We start from the raw sequence: 21,931 nt of genomic DNA, 5'->3' as shown, positions 1-21,931 counted from the left end.
CTCTGGGTGCTGAGCTGGGGTGGCTGGGAGCTGCTGCTGCATGCAGAAGGTTTCTGGAGCAGGGCAAGGATGCTCAGAGCCGGCCGTGCAGATGGAGTGGCGCAGGAGGATGGGAGGAAGCAGGGCTGTGATAAGCACACTGGAGAACCAAATCAGTGACAGGCCCCTGGCTGTGCCTCGGTCCCCCCCACAGCAGGGCTGGGGAGGTGGCCGTGTCCCAGAGCCATCCCTGGGAGCAGGGGGGCTTCTCCCCAGGCAGCCATCCCGGGAGCGCTCCCTGGCTTTGTGCTGCCCCCTCCCCTCTCTCTGGAGCTCGGCACTCGGAGCAGCGATGCTTTTGATGCTGGTGCCAAGGCTGAACTCGTTACCTGGATGTTTTTGTACGAGATTCCAGGGGAAAGCAGCCAATTGCGTTTCCCTTCCCCCGTGACAGGGAGGGAGCTCAGCCCAGTCCTGGCAAGGGGAGCCAGGCCGGGGCTGTGCCACCGGCCTGCTGGGCAACCCTGGGCAAGTTGCTCTGCCTCTCCATGCCTCAGTTTCCCCATCTGTAAAATGGGGACAAAAATACTGCTCTACCTCACGGGGTGGGTGTGAGGTTTCCTTGGCTATGACGGTGAAGTGCTCTGGGATGAGGGGTGCTGCAGAAAGCCTGGGGGGCTCTGTGAGTGGACTCACAAGGATGTGAGACACGAAGTGAGCGGGCTACATCCGAGGTTGACAATTTCCTTTAAAATGTGATTTGTTCCCTATTTCTCCAATTTGTGGGTGTCTGACAGTGAAGTTGCAGGACAGACAGCTCCCCTGTCCCCACAGTAAATTGGGATTCACAGCTGAGCCATGGCTTGCTGTGGGGGCTTGTGCCCTGGCAGAGGTGCTGGAGTGGGAGGTAGGCAATGATTTGGTGGCCAAGGTGACAAGGAAAGGCTGGGTGCTGCTTTCTCTGGAGATGCTGGTGCACAGCGGGCTGGTCACCCCGGGCTGGGCCCGGGGGCACCCACTGGAGCAGGGCCGTGCGCTTGGAACAGGGGACAGGTACTGGCACCTGGCCCCAGGCGGGTTCCCTTGGCTGTTGGTAAGACAGGCAAGTGGGAGTCAGGATCCTGACCCTCTCTCTGAGGGACCCTCAGACCAATCACTTGAGCTCTCTGTGCCTCAGTGTCCCCGCTGTAAGCTGGGGACAGTGAGTCTGGGCTACCTGTCAGGAGGCGTGAGGCGCCCTGCAGGCTCTGCCACCGCCCCGGGGTGGAAGGCGCTCTGGTGCCAGGTGTTGTGACACGCCACCGCCACCTGCGAGAGCCCGGGAGGAGGCCTGAGACCTCCCAGTCACCCCGAGAGACCCCTGGCCCGCCCTTGGAGGAGCCCTCCCGCGGGGGAGGACAGTGAGGCGAGGAGGGGAGTTTTTTAAAGACTATTTTTAGCTGTCCTAACCTGTTGGCCTTTTTTTAGCCGGCGCGTGGACGCAGCTCCACTTCCTGCCGGGTATGCAATGCTGCACTATGCATGGATTACTCCTCTGGCTTGGTGGGACACGGCCACACGAGCAGCTCTAGGGATGCAACCCCGTGTGCACCGGGGGCTCCGGGGGAGCGGGCTGCCCCGGGGGCTTGTGCCAGCACCGGCGGGGTCCCTGCTGTCACCGGGGCTTTGTGGGGGCTGCAGAGGCATTTCGGGGAGGGCACTCTGTGCTGCCACAGACACGTGTGTCCAAGCACACGTAAAGCTGCGTGGGAGGAACCTGCGTGTAAGCACAGGGGGTGTGTGCACCGGGCTGGGTGGTGACTTAAAGCACATCTTTGCACTGTAGAGGTTTAGTTAGCTTTGCCTTGAATGAAATAAAGTTTACGTTTACTAGAGAAACTCGCCGTGGTTTGGGGTTGCTGTGGGTGTCTGTTTAGGTCTGGGTGGGGGGCTGAGTAAGAATAACCCTGTGATGAAGCTTGGGAGGCTGAGTGAAAAAAACAAATCCTTTCCTTTAATGGGAATAGAGGGACGCTGTAAAGCACAAACATCATTTCTCTCTGTACAACAGGAGTGAGCTGACAGCAGCTTGGCCCCCCAGGAGCCAAACTGCCACAGCGGGGTCAGCACAGGGCAATAAATTAATCTTTCTCCGGAAGGGAGCTTGGGCCAGTGAGATTCCTTCACGGGATCAGTGGCCGCCACTCCGAGTCACCCTTTGCCTCCTTGGCTGGGCTCTGGCACCCTAAATCACAGCTGCCAGTGAGGATTTGGGAGCCTCTGCTCACCTTCCACGGCTGGAGATCCACGGCCCTGTTGCTGCCAGAGCAAGGGCAGAGGGATGGGAAGGGAGGCTCGAGGCGAGGAGCGACCTGTTCCGGCAGGTCTCAGAGCTCCGACTGCGAGGAGAGAGAGGCACAGAAGGAATTGAAAGCTTTGACAGGGCAGCCAAAAGCAAGAGGAAAGCAGCTGTGTCCTTCGGGAGGCAGCTCAGCTGAAGGGAGCTGCCCGTCTCCCCGGGCAGGACGGCACTGACCCTGCGCACGGCGTAGATCCAGTCCAGGTAGGCACGGACACTGGTGTAGACGCCGGGTGTGCTGGGGGTCCCGCAGCCCTGGCCCCAGCTGACGATGCCCACGACCTGCCAGTGCCCGCCCGAGTACAGGAGGGGCCCGCCGCTGTCCCCCTGGCAAGGACAGACCCTCAGGATGGCCCCGCAGAGGCACAGCCCTCGCAGCAGCCGTCCCCAAAACAGCTCTTCCCTCGAAGGAGCCGAGGCACGAAGGGGTAGGGACCCGCCCAGCCCCGTGTCCAGCCCAGGCCCTCACCTGGCAGGTGTCCACGCCGCCCTGGGGCAGGCCGGCACACAGCATCCTGTCGGTGACATCGCCGTGGTAGGCGGCCACGTTGCAGCTCCTCTTGTCGATGAGCTCCACCTCAGCCTGCTGCAGGCGCTCCGACAGCTTCCCTGGGTGACACACGGCCTCTCAGAGGGACCCACCAGCCCCGCTGCTCCTGCCGGCAGTGCTGGGGGCTCTGCCTTGTCCCTGTCACCCCCACGCTGTGCCACTCACCGCGCTCCTCTGTGTAGCCCCAGCCGATCACCCACAGGGGTGTGCCCGGCACCAGCTCCTCATCAAAATAGGGCAGGCAGATGGGCTTGGTGCTGTCTGGAAAGGAGATGTGAGGCGGGGCTCACAGGGAAGGGGCCCAGACTGGCTGGGGACAGCCACCAGCTGGGCACCCCACTCCCTGCTCCAGCGCCCGGTGCCCATGGAACGCTGCCACGCCGGGCATCTCCATCCCAGCCCGATGCTCAGTGCCAACAGGGGACACTTGTGACTTGTGACACTTTGCCAGGCCCACCTGAGTCATGCACGGGGGAGCTCAGCTTCACCAGGGCGATGTCGTTGTCCTTGGGGGACGCAGGTGTCACCTCCGCCAGGAACACCTTCTCCACGGCGATGGTGGCAGCGCCCGACAGGAGGTCGGAGCCGGCCTTCACACGCCAGCTCTGGATGATGGGGTTGTTCCTGTGCACAGACGGCGCTGTCACCGCTTGTGCCCCCCGCGGGGACGGGCACAGAGCCCCGCGGGAGCTGTTTAACCGCAGGAGATTCCAGCAGCGCCGCTCGGAGCCGGCGGGGCGCTGCGCACTCACGTGAAGCAGTGCGCGGCCGTCAGCACCCAGCCGGGCCCGATGATGCTGCCCCCGCAGATGTGCTCCTTCCTGTACTGCAGGCTGACCTGCCAGGGCCACGCCTCGATGGCGGCCGGGCTGCCCCCCAGCACCCGCGGGGTCCGCACGCTCTGCCCGCAGTCTGTCGGGGGACACGAGGGACAGAGCAAAGGAGGCTCCCGGCGGCAGGAGCGCGGCCAGGGTGCCTCATCCCCGCAGCGCCGCTGTCACCCCTCGTCCCCAGGCTTGCTGGAAGGGGTCCAGCCACCCCCTGCCTGCTCCAGCGCCCCCCGGATAATTAGTTTAATCAGGGCAATTCGCTGGTAAAGGTAAACCCATGCAGGCAGCGGGGTAAGCCTCCCTCAGGGGTTTCATTGCTGGGAGGTTTGTGCTGCCTTAACGAGGTGAGCAGTGCTTAAATCCATCTCTCCTCGTGCAAACACTGCTGAATGGGCTTGGGATGGAGCCACGCTCCCACGGGGCCGTGCCAGGAGCGAGGACCTGGAGCAGGACGAGGCCCCAGTGCCCACAAGGCCCAGCCACCAGCTTGGTACTTACTGGAACAAAAGAGTGACACAACCAAGCCCGAGAGGCATTTCCTGCAGGAGGAAGGAAGAGAGCTGGATTTGGCTCCTCTGCCAGGCACCGGAGGCTCCTGCTCGGGGTCCACACAGTCCCCACTCACCTGCCTGGCTCGAGCACCTGGAGGCTCCCGTTGCTCAGCACGACCTCGCGGGGAGGCAGCGGCTGCCCTGCGCTCGCCTCCACGCCCTGGAAAGCTGGGGTGCTGGAAGACACGGGGGGACAGGGCTTCAGGGGTGGGGGAGGACAGGCACTGGTGCCTCAGTGCCTCGGGAGCCTGGATCCCAAAGGAAAAAGGGGCTTCTGGGGACAGGGGTGCCAAAGTGGGGATGTCACAGCCTGGAGGGCCGGGACACTGAGCCCAGGAACAGGGACAGGAGCAGCTGAAGGAGGGGAGAGCGTTCCCCACTCCTGGGCAGAGGAGTGAGCAGGTGGGAGAGCTCAGGGAGCTCCTTGCTGTTGTGACATTTGGGACCTGTGTTCAAAGCCTCAATCGCTGACTTTTTGGGCCTGGAAAATGCTGGGTTGGACTCAGTCTGGGCTCCTACAGTGGCTCAAACACCAGGATCCATCTTCAGAGGGAAGTGCAGGGCCCTGAGCCTCGCTCCCCAGGTGAGCTGTGTTGGCAGCGAGACCCTGGGCTGCTCTGGGGAGGGCAGGGCTGCAGGTAGGGGGCACGGAGGCAGAGCAGGAGCAGGGCAGGGTGCCCGTGGGCTGTGACAGAGCAGGGCACAGCACTCTGCTCTCACAGGAGGCTGCCAGGGCTCCGAGCCAGCTCCTGGGGACTCACAGAGTGCTCTGCGTGCTGGGGATGGACTGAAACCATTAGTGCAGAGCTCTGAGTGCTTCACAGATTAGCAGAGCCCCGCTCCAGAAGAGCTTTTAAGGAAGAGGGAAGGTGAGGCAGGGGAAGCAGCCGGGTACCTGCTGTAACCCATCTGCTCACAGGCAGCTCTGGCCAGCGCCGGGGTGAAGTGGTCGTGGCACACACAGGACCAGGTTCCAGTGTGGCTCTGGAGCACCTGCAGGATGGATCTGTCTTTGGAAACGCGGGCTGGAGGCAGACACAAAGTCAGCTTTGGCACGGGGTGGCCGCAGCAGCCCAGCCCCCCAAGCTCTGGCGGGGTATCCTGCACTCACCCCCGGCTGGTGGCCCCTCGGGGACCCACTGGGGACAGTTGGCCTCGTCCTCGCCCTGCAGACAGTCCAGCTGCCCGTCACACACCCGCTTCAGCGGCACCAGCTTCAGGGGCTGCTTGCAGAGCAGGTAGTGGTGGTCCAGGTAAATCTTCACTAGAGGGAGAGGGGGGCTCAGTGCTGAGCTCCAGCTCCTGGGCAGGCCCGGGGCTGCCACGGGGGGATCAGCAAGGAGCTGGGTCTGTGTTGGCTGAGCCGTGGCCATGGGGAAGGAGGGGGAGAGATCAGGAACTGTACCCAGGAACCCGATGGCGACCAGGCAGGCGAGGGTGAGCACCACGGCCAGGACAAGGATCCCGACCCGCTTGAAGGACCCCGGTGCCCTGGAGGATTTGGGTCTCATGCAGAGACCTGCAACACAGAGGAGCATGGCCCTGCATGGCCGGGCTCAGCCCGGCACCTCTCATCTCTCCCAGCTCCCACCGGTGTTACCTCTGCCGTTGAGCCGCTCCGAGGCCGAGTCCTGCAAACCAGAGAGGAAAACCAGTCATGAGCTGAACCTGCAGGCAAAAAGCAGCTGGAAGGCAGGAGGGTCAGCTGTGGGCAGGGTAGTTGGCCCCGTGGTGAGCTCACAGCCCAGGGAGGGGAGCAGGGAAACTGGCCCCACCTTCACCTGAGGTGGCTTTAGAGCTGCTGGGAATGGGGGTGGCTTGTCCTGCCGTGACCACGCCTGGCTCTGGGTCACCCAGGGTCACCTGCCACCTTGTTCCCGTAGACACCACCTGTGCAGTTCCAGTAACCGGCTCTCAGTGGTATAGTTACTGTCATTAACACACCTGAGGCTTCAAAAGTCACGGATGTTGTGAAAGCGGCTCTTTCTGATGTGCACAGACACCCTGAGTCAAAATACACACGCCTGCGGGGCTGTGGCACACGGGCATGCCACGACGGGGGGTTGTGGCTCCGGAAGGGCCAGAAGCGGGTGGCACAGCCCGGGTGCTCCCTGCCGGGCTGCAGGAGCACCGCAGGAACCAGCCCGAGCCAGGGGAACCAGGGCAGGGAGGGAGGCAGGCAGGGAGGGCTGTGCCGCTGCTAAGAGACGGGGTAAACACAGCCCTGGCTGGAGTGGGGATGACTCAGGCATCGATCCGCTTGAGCTCCTCGGAGTTATCCTCCTGCAACAACTCCTTGTACTGGAAAGCCCCGGCCATGGCAGGGCAGGTGCTGTGAGTCCCTGCTCGGTGGGTGGTGGGTGGGCTGAAGCCCAGAGCCCCTTCGGGAGGGTTCAGGTGGGCGCTGTCCATGTCTGTTCCGTGTTTTCCAGCCGTGGTTGTGCCGTGCCACAGAGCAGCCCTTTGGAAAGGTGTTCCTGCTGCACTGAGCCTGCTGCCTTCCTTGCCCTGCCAGCCCCGGTGAGCTCTTCTTCTCTTCTCTTCTCTTCTCTTCTCTTCTCTTCTCTTCTCTTCTCTTCTCTTCTCTTCTCTTCTCTTCTCTTCTCTTCTCTTCTCTTCTCTTCTCTTCTCTTCTCTTCTCTTCTCTTCTCTTCTCTTCTCTTCTCTTCTCGACTCTGCCGCCGCAGGTAAGACAAGGTTTTTGTGTGAGCAGAGGTGAGGAAGGTTCAACCCACAGATCCAGGTGCATGATCCAGGAGGGCTTAGGCTCTGGAAGCCTTTGCTCCAACTGAACTCCAAGAGCAGCACAGGTTTGGAGGCGATGCTGTTGGTCACACCCAAGGAGAGCAGAGGGCCCTGTGCCATCCCAGGGCCTGGCAGAGCAGTGTGGGGGCACTGGGGATGTGGCACAGCTGAAGGGGGCTGTGTGCCAAGGTCAGAGGAGAGGTGAGCCCTCCCTGCCCTGGTCACCGTGCCAGGGCATGTTTAGCCATGCACGCACACCCTTCCAGCAGGATTTTACAGCAAGTGCCAGGCCATTATCCCTGAGTTAGCTCACAAGGGCAGGCTGGCTTTGTGAGCCAGGAGCTGTCGTGTCCCTGCAGCATGGCTGGGGCTGCTGGTTTTGGGAACAAGCAGCGACCTGTGCAGGAGAGGACTGGGTCCTGCCTGGTGCCATGTGGCTGTGTCCCAGCATGCTGGAGTCTGGCTCCTTGAGGAAATGCCAGCAGCCTTCCTCCCAAAGCCAGGCTCAGCTGGCACCCGTGCCGAGTGTGGGCAGCTTGTGCCAAATTCCCCACCCCTGGACGGGCTCTGCTCAGCTCCTGGGGTGCAGAGCCTGTTTCCTGGTGGCAGGGAGCTGCTGGGAGCAGGAGGGCAGGGTGGGAAGGGGAACCTGGGTCCTGCATCTCCCACCTGGGCTGCCCTTCCTGAGCCGCTTCTCTGCAGAGAAGGGAAGAACTCCCGGAGGCCTGGGGAGTTTTGTAATGCTGCACCAACCTCTGCCAGCCCCGGGCACGTGGGGCTGGTCCTTCCTCATGCTGACCTCCTGTGTCACCTGGGCCTGGGCCGGGCACCACCTGGATAATGGGATCCTAACGGGATCCTGTGGGAACGGTCCCAGGCCGAGATGGATCCTCCAGGCCCCACTGCAGCAGCACGGCTGTCCCTCTGTCCCCACACTGCCCATGGTTGTCCCCATCATGTCATCCACAGCTGGAATCCTTTCCAAGACACCAGGTCTGGTGTGGATGCTGATGAGATGGGTGATTATAGGGGTTTGGGGTTTTTTGTTTTTTGCATTTCTTCAGTCCATGAACCTCTTCTGTTTCAAAGGGATTCAGAGCTTGGAGCTGCCTCTCCATGACTCCTCTCAAGGCCCCACCACGAGCAAGAGCTGCACTGGTTAAATCCAAAGCAAGGCGAGGGCCGTGCCCGCTCCTGCGTGGAGTGGAGGCACATGATTTCCTGCAGAGCTCCGTGCTACCGTGACTAATTGAGCTCCCTTGCTGCGTTCTCCTGGAGCCCTTCACGTCCCCATGGCCATCCCAGGCTCCAGCTGTGCCAGTGCCAGCCCAGGAGCCGTGGAGCTCTGCGGAACCTCCTCCCCCCTTTCAGCGCGGGGTCCGTGCTGGGGGTGCAGGGTGTGCCGAGCTGGCCTTGCCGAGCTTCTCAGGGCCACCAGATTCCCAGCGTGACTCCTTGGCTGCGGGGATTTAACCCGTGGGTGTGTGCAGGCACTGCAGGGAGTGGGTTCCCCACCCTGACGGGGTTGATGTCCCGCTGTGCTGCTGGTGGAGGGTTTTGCAGTGCCCGGCGAGCTTGGTCATACGTGTCTGCCCTCTTGGGGAAGTGTCTCCCTCCCAGGGAGGAACTGCGTGCCAGGCTGGGGTTTGGTGGCCGTGGCTTTTCCCGCACAGGGCGCTGCAGGTGTGTCCCCTGTGCTGAGCAGAGGTCCTGGCAGCTGTGCTGGGGGCTGGGAGAGCCTGGCTCTCCCCCAGGCAGTGCCCAGGAGTGGGATAAGACCCTTGGAATGCCCTGTTCCCCTTGCCATGGGGGACACTGCCTTGCTTGTCTGCTCCCCGGGCCGGGAGAGGGAAAGGCAGCCCCAGAAATGTGTGAGCGAGAGCTCGGGGGGTACCCAAACACCGTGTGCAGCCACGGAGGGGTGTGAGGAGCAGAGGGAAACCCTTCCTTGGCTGCTGGGGAGCAGCAGCTCCCTGGGCCTGGGCTGCCCCATCCCCTCAGCACCGCTCCGGGCGGGGTGTGCGGGGGGCTGGTGCCCACGGCGGGGCCGGGGGCAGCGCGGGCAGTGACTCACCATGTCCGTCCAGCTCCGGCGTGCTCCCTCCGCCCGCGGAAACCCGGCAGATGTCCCCGGTGCGGGACACGGGAGGCGATGCTCCCTGCGCTGCCTGCGCTCCGCGCTCCGTGCCCACGCCGTGCTCACACTGGGGCAGGACCGCCCCGGCCCTCCTTAAAACCCACAAGGGGAGTTGTGAAACAGGAATTCTGGTTTGTATTGTAATACAACACCGGTCTATCAGCAGCAGCACCACCACCGGCGGTAATCTCCCGAGCATCTGCCACGGCAGGTGACTCACCTGCGGGGCTGCTGTCACCAAATAGCTTATCAGAAGTGAAGGAACTGATTTTTCCTGCTCCTCCTGATGATAAGAGGATCCACTGCCGTCCCGCTCTTTGTCCGGCCCTTCCGCGTTGCGCTGGGTTGTTGTCAAACCGAGGTTTGAGTAGGTGGAGGAGGAAAGGAGGAGAGTTTGTGCTCTGGGTCACTCGGGCTGTGTGTCCCCAGGTCACGGCTGGCAGGGCTGGGGCGGGTTAAAGGTGGGTGCCCATGGAATGTCACCCCAGGCTGCAAGGGGGGCACCATGGGGTGACCACAGGGACGGCTGAGGGTCATGGATTTGTGATTATCCAGGAATAACCAATCCCTGTGGGATGGAGCTGTTTGCTTAGCCCGGCAGGATGGGAGGGAGGTTGAGGTGTGCAGCAGGCAGCACCCCCGGGGGGTGAGGGTGGCCCGGGGAGCGGGCTGGGGTCGGGGAGGCTGCTGGCTGCCCTCTGCACACTCATGCTGGAGGTGCTGGGTGTGCAGGATGTGCCGAGCAGCTAATTACCCCCTTCTCCTGTGGAAATCCAGCTTTCCCAACGGTCCCGCTGCTGCCGGCGGCACACAGCAGAGCACCCACGGCCTGCAACGCCTCGGGAAGCTGTGCCATCGCTGTGCCAGCTCACCCCTGCCAGCAGGGATCCTGCCCGCTCCCACAGCCTGGCCTGGCATCCACCCGTGGCTCTGCAGGTGAGGGGCACCCTCCCCACACTCACACCGAGGATCCAGCCCCCCTGGGAGCTGTGGGGACCTCAGCCCTCGTGGTCCATGTGATGCCCAGAGGATGTGGGATGTAGGGGGGCAGCCTACTGGGCTGCTGTGGCACATTTCAGGTTGAAAAATGTTTCAGGGGCTGCAGCGGTGGGGGCTGGGCTGGCCTTGGCTCCCTGGTGCAGCTGGCAGGTCCTGGCAGCCTCGCCAGAGCATCCCGGTGCCAGCCCTGCTGCCGTGGAAGGGAGAGCAGGCCAGGAGCGGTGGCACGGCAGGAGCAGCCAGTCCTCCCTCGGGGACGTGAAGGCTCCGAGGAGGCAGCTCAGCTCTGCAGGGGTTGTGTCACAGCCCCGCGCGCCTCCGGGGCTTTGCTTCCTGGAGAGCGGCTGCGTTTGCAGCCAGTCACCCTTCCCTGCTCCCCGAGCCGGGCATGGCACCGGTTTCTGGGCATCGGGCTCCAGTGGGGTCAGGCAGAGGTCAGGCCGGGCTGGCCCAGGGCTCTGAGTGACCCTGAGCCACACGGACACACGTGGCAGGCACATTCTTGTCTCTCTCAGGACTTTTTCATAGAGGAGCACAGAGAGAAGAAAGAGAAAACAATTTCTATTCCTGCTCCTTGTTTTTCCCATGTGGAATGTGTTTGGAGAATTGTTTACCTGGGGTGATTGCTTGGTTAGATACTGGTGAGGATTGTTTGAGCCTGGTGGCCAATCCAATCCAATCCAACCCAACCCAACTCAACCCAATCCAATCCAATCCAACCCAACCCAACCCAACCCAATCCAATCCAATCCAACCCCCCTGTGGCTGGGCTCTCAGAGAGGGTCACGAGTTGTGAGTTAGATGTGGCAGTTAGAACAAATAGGTTTGTAGTTTTAGTATCTCCTTTAAACAGTATATCAATGTATTATAGCATAGTTCTAATAGATAAATCATTCAGCCTCCTCAACTGGAGTCAGACATCAGCATTTCTTCCCACCAGGTTCACCTGCATTTACAATACACCCACCCCTCACCCTGTCCTCTCCAAGGCAGGGAGCGCTGCCAGCCCCCAGGGGCTGAAATTCCTGCTGTCCTCTCTGTGCTCTGCTGGCTCTGCACCCCTCAGGCCCCACTGCTGCTCTTGGCACCGAGGTTGGCAGAGCTGCTCAGGGCTTGGCTCCTGCCCTGGCCACCCACAGCCACCGATGTGGGGCACGGCAGGGTTGGAGGCTGTGCCTGGCACAGCAGCACAAAGCAGGGAGGAGTTTTGCCCAGGTTCCAGCTGTTTTTTGGTCACTTTTCCCTGCAGCCACAGGAGGTGGTTTTCCCTCTTTCTACAAACGGGGCTGATTCCCGAGTGATGCTCTGGTTTGGGACTTTGAGGAGATGATCAAGTGGAGCTCTAAGTGCATCACTCTGGGATGTGTCTGACTGGGGGCAGCTGCTGAGGGTCACCCCTGTCCCCTGGGGTCCTGCCTGAGTCCCCCAGCCTGGGTTCTGCGTGGGTCTCTGCCACCTCCCTGGCTCTGGTCTTGCTGGGAGGTGGCAATCGGAGGACACGGCCACTCGGGCACCTTGCCAGAGCTGGACACACGTGTGTCCAGGGTGTCCCTGGCCCTCAGGCTCCCAGTACTCCCAGTTCAGCCTCTTCCAGCAGCGGGAGGGCAGAGCTGCCCACACAGGCAGGCTGGGCACGGCGATGTGCCCCCGGTCGTGTCTGCTGCAGCTCCTCTGCTTTCTCCCTGTGAACCAGTTGGACCAGTGGGCCAGGACTGGTGCCCAGCCTCGCTGCAGGGAGTGTCACCAGGGGACAGGCAGGACGTGGCAGGCTGCAGCACAGACAGGGCTCTGCAGCAGCAGCTCCAGGCTGGGATAACCGAGAGCAGCTCCCGTGGCACAGCAGACAAGGCACACCGGGACATGGACCCCCCGACAGGTGAGCAGGTGGCCTTTTCCCCCTTCCCGGGGCAGAGGTGGGATGTCCATGGCATGGGCAGTGCTTTGGTGACCTTCCTCCCCCCTGCCCCATGAGCTGGGGCTCACTGCCACTGAGGCTGTGCCCGAGCAGTGCTGCTCAGAGCCATCCCCTGGGATGTGGCCATCTCTGCTGCCGAGGGTGCCAGGGCAGGGACGCCTCCCACGGCGCGGGGCAGGGCCCGGGCACGCCGCCGTCACCCTCCCACGGGCAGTGGGCGTGGGGACGGGGCAGTTTCGGCAGCCGGCTGATTCAGGGAGGCTGTTGCACCACGTTCCTCCTGCCCCGCAGCTCCTGCCGTGAGTCACGGCTGCTGCGGCTCCCCGGCCTCGCCCTCACCGGGGGTCGCGGGGCTCCAGCTCGCCCTGCCCCAGCAGAAACGCTGCCACCCACATACCCTGAGCCCTGCCAGGAGGGCCGGCTGGAAGGGAAAGAAGAGCAGGGCAGGTCCTGCTCCTCCCCCGCGGGCCCTGGGAGCTGCGGCCGATGCTCTGCGGCCCCCGGCTGTTTGTCCGTCCCTGGGACCGCGCTCGCTGCGTAAACACTGTGACCACAGGGGAAATGCTCTCACTCCGCTGGCATCTGCCTAAGTTTAGCTGCTCTTAGGTCATCCCTTTGCGCTGCCTCCTCGCTCCCGGGGCCGCATTGAATCCCGTCCCTGCGTCCTCCGCTGGCCGCGCTGCGGGGCAGCGCCCAAACCCCCTGCGCCCTCCTGGCACAGCCCCAGCAGAGCTGTCCGCACCGGAATCGATGCTCGGTGGCTGTGCCGGGCACCGCGGTGTCCTGACAGTTCCGGGAGCATTGGTCGGTGCTGGATTTTGCCAGAGCCCGCTGGCGGAGGGCAGGGATGGGGCGGTGCAGAGCCCGCACAGGTCCCGCGCAGCCCCGGCCGTGTCCCGTCCCGGCCTGGCGCTGGCGGCAGCAGCTGCTCGTCCTGACAAAAGCATCCTCTAGAGGGAACTGCGAGCCCAGAAATGGCTCCAGCGCCACCAGGACGAGCAGCATCACCCCACGAGGGCGTGAGCGGGACCAGCAGTGGGGACACGGCGTGGTCAGGGTGGCCACCTCCCTTCCCAGTGACCGTGCCACCTGCCAGCTCACCTGGGGACGGCGGTGGTCTCCGTCATGGGGCTTTGGGGACAGCAGAAATCTCTGTGCCACGGTCCTGGCAGCCCTGGCGGGTGCAGTCCCTCCCCGCCGTGGGGACAGCACATGCTGGAGAGCTGTACCCCCGCTCCCGGGTGTCCTGTGCCCTGCAGGGGACAGTCGGGACCCCCGGCCTCCCAGAGATGTGTCTGCAGAGCCCCTGCTCCCTCTGCTCTCCAGGACAAGCGTCCATCAAGGTGATCGGGGTTGTTTTGGGCATCGGGCTGGCCCTGCTGATCCTGGCGAGTTTTGGCTACACCTTCATCCGGTGGTACCGGCGGGGCCGCGGCCAGCGCCGTGAGTACGGCAGGGCAGGGGACGGGGGGACAGGGCAGGGGACAGGGGGACAGAGGGACAAAACGGGATGGGGGGGGCCTCAGAGCACGGGGCTGCAGGGCCTGGGCTGTGGGGAACACGGGAGATGGGAACCCCTGGTGCAGGGGGCTCGGGGCCAAGCTGGAGGCACTGTGAGGCGAGGAGGGGGATGCACAGCGATGTCCTGGTGCTGTCCTGCTGCCTGTCCTGCCTGTCCCCACCCTGCCACTCACGGCAAAGCAACACATGGCTCTGACACTCTCCCTCCTCTGCCTCCTGCCTCCCCAGGGCCTGACTTTGTCTTCAGCCTCTACCACTCGCGGTGAGTGACTCCACGGGGGGACCAGGGGCAGGCTGGCAGCTCCCTCTGTGCAGTGCCAAGGTGTCACAACCCCTCTCCTCACCCAGTTCTGCTGTTGGCAGGGGGCTGGCAGGGGCTGGAGGAGGACGGGCAGCTCGGTGACCTCTCTGCTTTCCCTGCAGCGGGTTGGGGTCGGTGGCACTGGAGCTGGTGCCACCATTCAGCATCAGTGGCTCGCTGGGCACCTCGGGCAGTGGCTACGAGCCCTTCCACAACCAGGGGCTGTGAGGTGAGAGCTGGGCTGCTGAGCAGGTAGGAAGGACATCCCCTTGTTCCCCCCTGCCCCTCAGTGCTGTGCCTAAAGCCTCTGTGCTGCCTTGTAGCCCCTGGGCATCACAGCTTTCCTCAGGACAGTCCCAAGGTTTTTCCAGCAAAAGTCCTGCCTGTGGCTCTGGGGCTTCAGAGGCTTTCCCTGAGCTCTGGTTTTGGTTTCTCCCCGCACAGGCTTTGGTTAGTGTTTCCTTCCCCGCTGTCCCTGGGATGGGACGTGTGGCCAGGGACAGAGGGACGGGGCTGGAGCTCTTGCAGAGCTTCCTCTTGCTGCTTCTTAGTCACGGCCTGGCACCAACAGAAAAAGCAACCAAAACCACTCAGGGGGAATCCCTCAGTTTTCACTTCTGTAAGAAACAGCCCCTGAATTTGCTGGATTTCGACCGAAATGGCAGCGGTGCAGTTTCTGTTGCTAAAAAAGCTTCCCAGAATCACAGAATCTTGGGGCTGGAAGTGACCTCTGGAGTCCAACCTCCCCCTGCCCAAGGTCACCTGGAGCAGGTGACACAGGAACGCACCCAGGTGGGATTGGAATGTCTCCAGAGAGGGAAACTCCACCAATTCCCTGGGCACCTCCTCCACCTGCCGTTCTCTCACCGGCCCTGCACAGCCACAGGTGCACAGGAGGTGCCTGGGCCAGCACTGCTGCAGCTTCCCCTTGTTTGGGATGGAGGAAGAGGATGCAGCCTCATCCAGGATTCCTCAACACTGATCCTGGAGAAAGCAGCCACGTTTCCCACAGCTCAGAGACCTCCCAGCCTCCTGCACACCCAGACACCTGGCACCAGGCTGCCCCTTAGGGAACCAGCTGAGGAGGAGCCCCAGAACGGGGTGACTGGATTTGTGCAACTGCGGAAAACACCGTGAGGAAATGGGAAATCTCTCTCTCCTCCTCCTCCTCTTCCTCCATCCAATACCTGCACCACCATGGAAGTTGGTTCTCCACACTCCCAGTGCAAGGAAGCGCCTCAGCCCCTGTGGAAATTCCTCCTGGACTTTTTGTGCCTGTTGTCTCTGGTCTCAGCAGAACAAGTGGCCGTGGGAGTGCCTGGAGCACAGGGACGGCCGTGGGGAGATTCTGTGCCCACACAGAGGGGCCCTGCTTGGCCAGCGGGGGCTGGTGAGGCACGGGGGGCCTTGGGACCATTTCTTTGCAAGTTTCTCTCAGAAGAAAAACAAAGAAAAACTCGTGAGAGCCACGTGTGTAGAGAAACCAGTGAGGACAGAGTGGGATTTCCAGACCAGCTGTGCTCTCGGCTATCAAAGCTAAACCCTGTGGTCTGTGGCTTTCTCCTGGCTGAAAGGAGACCTCTGACTGCTCATGGAGAGGGGGAAATGCCACCTCCTGGGGGCTGGGAGCCCTCCGTGGTGAGCAGGATCACGCAGAGCCCTGAGTGATGCAGGATCCGGCCATGGGACCTGACGTCAGCAGCGTTTAAAAGACAAACAACGAAAAAAGCCATGCTTTTGATGACTCCGTTTTCCAGAGGAAGTTGAAAAAAAAATAAAAATCTAACCTCCAAAATACACAGAGGCAGAAGAGATGGGGCCAGTGGAGGGGCAGGAGGAGGCTCCCAGTGCCCTCCACATCCCTGTGGGATGCAGGGGTGGATCTCACGTGTGAGCAGTGCCACGTGAGATGTAAGAGAAGGAAACACAGCAAGGATCAGCCCCCTCCTCCTGCCTGTGCTGAAAAAGCTGAAAATAAAACCAAAAAACCCTCCACCTGAAAACCACATTCCCCGAGGAGGGTTTCCACCAGCAGTTTTACTTCCCACCGTGGAGGTTCCTGGAAATGGAGTGACGTTTGGAAAAACTTCCCTGCGACCTGGAGGGTGGCCCAGGGTGAGCTGCTGGGTCTCATCCTGTTTCCATTCTGGTGACAGCTGTTCACAGCATCACAGAATCAATTCGTTTGGAAAAGACTTCTGAGATCATCGAGCCCAGCCTATGGCTGAGCACCACGTTGCTGAGCAGAGCCCTGACTGCTGTCTTTCCTCCAGCCCTGGGTTTGATTTGTCCTCCTGTCCTTCCCTGGTGTTGTCCCATGGGATGTGCATCCCTGTGGGATCACTGGGAGCAGCCCAGCTCCTTTTCCCTGCTGCTCCTCTGCTGCTTGCGCCCACAAATTCCTCAGGGAGAGCCACCCAGAAACTCTGGTGTGTGAGGATTTCCTGGAGAGTTGGATTGGTTCTCCTTTTTCCCAGCTGTGATGTGGAAATGCTCTTCCCCACATGAGGCAAAGGCACATTGCCTCTTGCTGATGGGGGAACGTCCAAATCTGGAAACAGAAAGCTCAGCTTGGCCTTAGGAGAGGATGAACAGACAAATGGACCAAATAAATAACACCACATCCATTCTGTATTTACAAACGCAATAAATAATGTCTGTATCCAGCAGTGGCAGAACACAGACCATAGTGTGGGTAGGACTGCCCTGCCTCATGCTGGGCTCCTAGGTGCATCCCATATCCTGCCCTGGGGCTCTCCCAGAGGGGCTGGGTGCCGCAGGGTCTCTGGAGGCTCAGGAAAGTCCCTTGGACTGTCCGTGTGGGGTCAGGCAGGGCAGGAGCCCCGTGCTGCCAGCAGCAGGGCGCTGATGTCAGCCTGACCTCTGCCTTCAGTGTCTGTGTTGTGAAAGGCTGGGATGGCATCAGGAGTGGGGACGTCAGCAGGAGGAGCCCAGCTGGCCCAGGAAAGGGGGAAGTGGAAGCACAGGATGAGCCCAGGCCCCGAGGGTGGCCCTGCAGCCCCTGCTGAGGAGGGCAGACAAGGCAGAGGTGGCCTGGAGCGCGTCCTTGGTGGCCCGAGGAGGTCGGGATGAGCCCCTCCAGCACAGCCCATCCCTGTGTCCCCCCAGCTGGGGTGGCTGGAGGGGTGCACTGGGGGCTGCCCACAGCAGGACTGGGGCAAAGCAGCCCAGCAGAGGCTGAGCTGGTGCTCCTGGGCTGCAGCTGGGCCTGGCACCATGGGCATTCAGGGCTCAGGGGTAGCTTATCCAGTGCCAGACGAGGTAGTTGGGTCCGAGCACGGGGCTGGTGGCCCCCAGGGGACGGGTCACAGGCGGCTGTCCTTGCTGTCCCCACTGAGCCAGCCCAGGGGCTTGATGGGCGGCGTGATCCAGCTGGAGCTGAGGCTGGGCACGAGCAGCAGCGTGCCCGGCAGGGCAGTGCTGCTGAAGATGTTCAGGTCGAAGGGACTTTTCAGATCAGGGCTGGCTTTGGAGGTCAGTGGAGCACCCGGGGCTGCCCAGCTCAGCAGAGTGGGGGCTTGGGGCCCCACCTGGCTGGAGAAGTCGCAGGCAGGGGCTCCCCAGGGAGCGAGGTCCTGCGTGAGGGGATGCTCGGGGGAGGGCTGCTTCAAATACCCTTTGGACACAGCCAGCTCGGAGCACTCCATGTCCAGCACGGTGTCAGTGCTGCCCAGGCCCTGCACGGACCCTGCACAGCCCGAGAGGGGCTCTCCCTTGCCCGGGGCCCGCTCTGGCTCCACGGTGCCCTTGGACTGCTGCAGGTAGCCCCGGAACTCCACATCTGCCTGGCTGGTGGCAGGGGACAGCCAGGGCTCCCCTGGGCTGGCGTTCCCGCTGCCAGAGGAGCAGCCCGGAGCAGGGCAGGGGCTCTCCAAGCCCACCCCACTGTCCTCAGCCGTGGGCAGCTGCTGCCTGTAGCCCTGGGGCTCGGGGCCCGCGGAGCAGCTCAGGGAGGAGGAGGAGGAGGGGATGTGCAGGCAGATGCCGCTGTCGGTGCTGGTGCCGCTGCTGTCTCTGCTCCCCGTGGGCCCCAGCGGGCCCAGCTGGTCCTTGGGCCATGCTGGGAGCTTCCAGCCCTGCTCCAGGGGCAGCTGGGCCGTGCTGGTGCTGCTGTCAGGGCTGCTGCCCAGCTGGGGCTCCTTCTGGCACAGGAAGAGCTGCTGGACGGGGTCTGCATCCAGGCTGCCCGAGGATGGGGGCTCATGCTCCACCCAGAGCGAGCTCTGCTTCATGAAGGACTTCTGGGAGGGAGAGACAGAGAGGAGTGAGCTGTGCTTCCTCCCTGGCTGGTGCCTGCCTCTCCCAGCACTCCCCGAGCCTGCGTGGCCCCAAAGGGTGGCATGGCACTGTCCCTGCCTTACCAGGGTGGACGGTGTCCTCACAGGTTTCCTTATGTAGGTACACGCCAGCAGAGCCCCCAGGAGGCCCAGCAAGGAGAGGATGATGAAGGAGCAGCTGAGGATGCCCGGGAGGAGCTCTGCGCTCCCTGCAGGAGAGGACGTGACCAGGTGAGGGGGGAGAGGGGGATTCCTCAGTGCACACAGCACCGAGAGGCTGCCCTGGCGCGGACCCCCACCCTCCCAGGGCCAGGAGGCTGGGGGGGGGTCTGCATCCCGCGGTCCCCCCCTCCCCTGGGTCCCACTTACTGTCCCTGTGGCCGGTGGTGACGCACTGCTCGCCGGTGCGCGTGGCGTGGACGGGCCTGTGGGCCACGCTGGGCTCCACGCTCAGGCAGTACTGCGTGACCCAGAACAGCTCCCTGATGGTGAACTCGGTGCTGTTCTTCACCACGGTGATCTGCAACAGACAGCACAGGCTGGCACCTGAGAGCCCCCAGCTCCTGCTGCCCTCCCTCCTCCTCCTCCTCCCCTGCCCCCTGGGGAAAGTCCCGGTGCAATAATGATGACAGCAGCTAGATCCAAACCTACAAGAGCTGGAAAAGTCTGCCAAAAAAGCATGCAGAGAAGCCTCTCTGTGCTGCTGTGGCTGTGAGAAAGCTCAGCATTTACTCCCACTGAAGACAGTGCTTTATCAATCTGTTTCTCCACTCGAGCAGCACCGTGTGGGACAACACGGGGACAACACGGGAACAGCAACTCATCTCACCGTGTGGTTGTCCCGTGTCCTCCTGACGTACACGTAGTACCGAGTCATTTCCCTCTGGAAGTCGCTGTACTCCAGGGTGGTGTTCCCGGAGTGGAGGAGCAGCTGCAGCCGCACATGAATGGAGTTGCCCATCACGGAGAGGCTCTGGCCCGCCAGGCGCGGGCCAGCTGGAAGCAAAACAGTCACAACAGCAGGTCAGGGCTGCTTCCTGTTCACAGCTCTCAGCCCCTGCAGCACCAGACTGAGCTGTGACCGTCCCTCGGGCTGTCCCACCCCCCTGCACAGCCCGCCTGCCCTCCCAGGAAGGCGTGGGGGGAAATATCCCAGCTCCCATTCATCCCGCGGTTCTTTCCAAGCAGCTTGGCAGCCTGACCCCACCAGCTCCAGCCCAGGGTGGAGGCAGGCCCCAGCCCACCTTGCTGTGGGAAGAAGCTGCCGGTCCTTTGCCAGGAGGACGTGTGGTTCCCGGACACGGCCCTGACCCGCGCGTGGTAGCGCTGCTCCGGGTCCGGGGTGTAGCGGGTGAGGTCACACGAGTGCTCCGAGGTGTTCCTGCACTCCGGGATGGCTGTCCAGGAGCTACTTGAGCCGTAGCTGTGGGGGGAAGCACCAGGGGTGAGCAGAGAGCTGGAAGCAGACCCCGGGCGGGGCAGGAGCCCGTGTTCCCCCTCGCTGGTACTCACACTATGTACTCCACGTCGTAGCGGGCGTTGCTGGGGGAGCTGTGCCCCGGCTCCCACCTCAGCAGGTGCCACCCCATCTCCGCGGCGAAGCGCACGGACCGGGGCCCCGGCAGCTCCTCACCTGCGGGGCACACTGAGCTCAGGTGGGGCTGCACAGCCCTGTCCCACCTCAGCCCCACAGGAGCCTCGGGACGGCCTCCTGCAGCATCACCCCGTCATGGGTGGTGGGTGACGTAACGGCACTGATCACCCAAAGCGTGCAAACCTTTGCCCAGATTTCTCTGTCCAGCGTCCAGGATTTGCTCAGCCCCCTCTTCTCCTTCCTCTTTCTTTTTTTGGGACAGCCCAGCTGGGGCTTGGTGCTTTTCAGCCCCAGGGAAGGAGCTGTATTTGCATCCCCCAGCCCCTGCCGTTCGCCACCAGCTCTGTTTGGACTCGGCTTTCCTGTTTTGCTCATCTGCTGCCTGGGTGAAACCAGACTTTTCACACCTCCTGCCTGATCCCCGTGTTGTCACCTGGCAGAAAAGCCCTGCTGATAACATCTATCACCTTTCCCTTGCAGGTGTCCCTGGCAGCTGCTGCCTGCTGGCAAGCCCCCAGCCCAGCACTGTGTCCCCAGTGACCGTGGCCCCTCACGGTGACACCAGTGGGGACAAACGAGGCTGGTGCCCCTTTGGGCTCCCAGCCAGCAGTGAAAGGCAAGCGGTGAGCAGGGAGCCCTGGCCATGCCCTGCTCCAGAATTCTGATCTGAGGGATGAGCACTCAGCAAACGTGTCCAGGCTGTGGCTCCAGTCTTATCCCCCATCCCAAGGAACCCACCCCGGCCGGCAGGGAGATGAAAACCAGCAGGAGAGACTCACCGTGCGTGGGGCAGGCAAGGAGCAGCGCCAGGCACAGCGCCAGGACGGTGGCAGAGGGGACCATGGCTGCTCAGCATCCTCCGTGGCAGCAGGGCGGGCGCGGGGCCGGGCTGTGCCCCGGCGGGAGCTGAGCGCTCGTTTTTCCCCCAGGGGCTGGCCCAGTGACGTCTCGGAGGCGTTCAAACAACACCAGGAAAGTCACTGAGCAGCCACTTCCACTTCTCTTCGCTGTCCACCCACTCACCCCCAGCCAAAGCCTCAGCCTGGGCTGGGCTTTTCCAATAGAGCTTGAGAGGAACAATTCTGGGGCTTTTCTCAGCAAAGCTGGGCCGTGCTGAGAAAGGCAAGTACGAGTAAGTGATGTCTCTGCCTTTGCTGCTTTGTTGTGAAATGAGATGTTAAAAGCACGGCACAGGTGAGTGTTAGCACCCAGGCTGACCTGGCACAGGGGTTTTCCTGAGCACAGCACCGTGTTCTGTCCTGCCAGCAGCTGGATCCAGCCAGGTTCTGTCAGCCCTGGAGCCCCAGGAGGGGGTTCTGCCTTTCCTTTGGGCACAGCCTCCTGCCACAGCCTGCAATTCCCCCTTCTCTGTTTCTGGGGCCGAGTGAGAGCCTCTGGGCTACCCTGTGTCCTGCAAACACCCTCACACAGGGGTGACACTGGAAATCCAGTGTGACACAGGGGCTGCCACTGTCCCCAGAGCATCCCCCCAGGTATGTCTGTGTTCCCTGGCTGTGGGGTCTGCCCAGGGTGGTGTCCTGCCTGTCTGCTGGCGCTGGGACCCCAGTCACCACCTAGCCAACTGTGTGTGTGTGCTCTGCTTTGCCTCAGAGCTTGCTTGAGGGCTTTCCTGGGGCCCTCGTGTGATGGAGAGTGATTTTCCTCAAAAAGAGGAATTTCCCACTGGGCAATCAGTGGAAAGAACACAGACAAAAAGAGCAAGAGAAACCAAAAGTGGTGTGGACAGACCCAGAGAGCCTCATGGTGGGCACAGACATGGAGGCTCCTCTTTGAAGAACCACCCTAAAGGCCTGAAGTGGGAGATTTCTCCTGTTTTCCCTGACTTATCCTTCCTGACGGAGGCCAAGAGCTGCCACAAACTCGCAGCCTGGCTGGACCACCAGCGGCAGATCCCCTCCCTGCCCTGGCTGTGTCCCCATCCAGGGCAGACCAGCTGATGTCCTGCCACTCTGCTCTTGGCCCCTGAGTCACATCTGGCAGCCACGGAGCTGAGGAGTCCCGAGATGAAGCACAGCCAGTCCCACACAAAGCCACAGATTGTGTTTTGTGTAAGGTAATGCCAATTAAAAGCAACAGGACCGAAGGCAGGAAAGGGGGAGTTCTGTGGAAAAGCTGCCGTGGGGCTGGCACTGCGGGTTCAGAGAAGTGGGAG

General features: G+C 62.4%; 3 protein-coding genes across 5 annotated transcripts; 1 reads left to right on the top strand and 2 right to left on the bottom strand.

Annotated features, from left to right (window-relative positions):
• Positions 1 to 1,950: 1,950 nt before the first annotated feature.
• TMPRSS4 (transmembrane serine protease 4) lies at positions 1,951 to 9,164 on the bottom strand. Its single transcript, XM_053997115.1, has 13 exons — positions 9,068 to 9,164; positions 5,849 to 5,879; positions 5,654 to 5,767; positions 5,360 to 5,512; positions 5,144 to 5,273; positions 4,323 to 4,424; positions 4,196 to 4,236; positions 3,620 to 3,779; positions 3,325 to 3,491; positions 3,033 to 3,128; positions 2,787 to 2,926; positions 2,495 to 2,644; positions 1,951 to 2,357 (listed from the first exon to the last, which is right to left on the bottom strand). The coding sequence occupies exons 1-13, from the start codon at positions 9,068 to 9,070 to the stop codon at positions 2,346 to 2,348; spliced, it is 1,299 nt and encodes a 432-aa protein (XP_053853090.1). The 5' UTR covers positions 9,071 to 9,164; the 3' UTR covers positions 1,951 to 2,345.
• Positions 6,550 to 16,527, top strand: SMIM35 (small integral membrane protein 35). 3 transcript variants are annotated; one of them, XM_053997118.1, is made up of 8 exons: positions 6,550 to 6,577; positions 6,681 to 6,768; positions 9,908 to 10,066; positions 11,823 to 12,005; positions 13,371 to 13,487; positions 13,794 to 13,827; positions 13,989 to 14,095; positions 14,311 to 16,527. In XM_053997118.1, exons 4-7 carry the CDS (start codon positions 11,990 to 11,992, stop codon positions 14,092 to 14,094), a joined length of 273 nt encoding a protein of 90 aa, XP_053853093.1. In that variant the 5' UTR covers positions 6,550 to 6,577; positions 6,681 to 6,768; positions 9,908 to 10,066; positions 11,823 to 11,989; the 3' UTR covers position 14,095; positions 14,311 to 16,527. The 3 variants fall into 3 exon arrangements, with proteins under 3 accessions (XP_053853093.1, XP_053853091.1, XP_053853092.1); XM_053997116.1 differs by lacking the exons at positions 6,550 to 6,577; positions 6,681 to 6,768; positions 9,908 to 10,066; positions 11,823 to 12,005 and having other exon boundaries at positions 12,828 to 13,487; XM_053997117.1 differs by lacking the exons at positions 6,550 to 6,577; positions 6,681 to 6,768; positions 9,908 to 10,066; positions 11,823 to 12,005 and having other exon boundaries at positions 12,828 to 13,487; positions 13,989 to 14,118.
• A 665-nt stretch (positions 16,528 to 17,192) lies between these two features.
• Positions 17,193 to 20,601, bottom strand: IL10RA (interleukin 10 receptor subunit alpha). Its single transcript, XM_053997088.1, has 7 exons — positions 20,538 to 20,601; positions 19,677 to 19,797; positions 19,409 to 19,587; positions 18,994 to 19,160; positions 18,534 to 18,684; positions 18,249 to 18,373; positions 17,193 to 18,128 (listed from the first exon to the last, which is right to left on the bottom strand). The coding sequence occupies exons 1-7, from the start codon at positions 20,599 to 20,601 to the stop codon at positions 17,193 to 17,195; spliced, it is 1,743 nt and encodes a 580-aa protein (XP_053853063.1).
• Between the last annotated feature and the right edge of the window lie 1,330 nt (positions 20,602 to 21,931).

This window comes from Vidua macroura, chromosome 22, assembly GCF_024509145.1.
Source record: "Vidua macroura isolate BioBank_ID:100142 chromosome 22, ASM2450914v1, whole genome shotgun sequence".
NCBI classification, from domain to species: domain Eukaryota; kingdom Metazoa; phylum Chordata; class Aves; order Passeriformes; family Viduidae; genus Vidua; species Vidua macroura.
The sequence above is the reverse complement of the archived record's forward strand: the minus strand, read 5'-3'. Positions and strand labels throughout refer to the sequence as shown.

Bases quoted from the DNA above. Each gene is read 5' to 3' on its own strand.
- TMPRSS4 (XM_053997115.1), bottom strand. The intron at 5,274-5,359 runs GTGAGTGCAGGA...GTCTGCCTCCAG, and splicing joins CGAGGGGCCACCAGCCGGGG to CCCGCGTTTCCAAAGACAGA. The intron at 2,645-2,786 runs GTGAGGGCCTGG...TGTCCTTGCCAG, and splicing joins GCGGCGTGGACACCTGCCAG to GGGGACAGCGGCGGGCCCCT.
- SMIM35 (XM_053997116.1), top strand. From the start codon at position 13,019: ATGGCTCCAGCGCCACCAGGACGAGCAGCATCACCCCACGAGGGCGTG. The intron at 13,488-13,793 runs GTGAGTACGGCA...CTGCCTCCCCAG, and splicing joins GCGGGGCCGCGGCCAGCGCC to GGCCTGACTTTGTCTTCAGC. The intron at 13,828-13,988 runs GTGAGTGACTCC...CTTTCCCTGCAG, and splicing joins TTCAGCCTCTACCACTCGCG to CGGGTTGGGGTCGGTGGCAC.
- IL10RA (XM_053997088.1), bottom strand. From the start codon at position 20,601: ATGGTCCCCTCTGCCACCGTCCTGGCGCTGTGCCTGGCGCTGCTCCTT. The intron at 18,685-18,993 runs GTGAGATGAGTT...TGTCTGTTGCAG, and splicing joins GGACACGGGACAACCACACG to ATCACCGTGGTGAAGAACAG. The intron at 18,374-18,533 runs GTAAGTGGGACC...CCTCTCCTGCAG, and splicing joins CACCACCGGCCACAGGGACA to GGAGCGCAGAGCTCCTCCCG.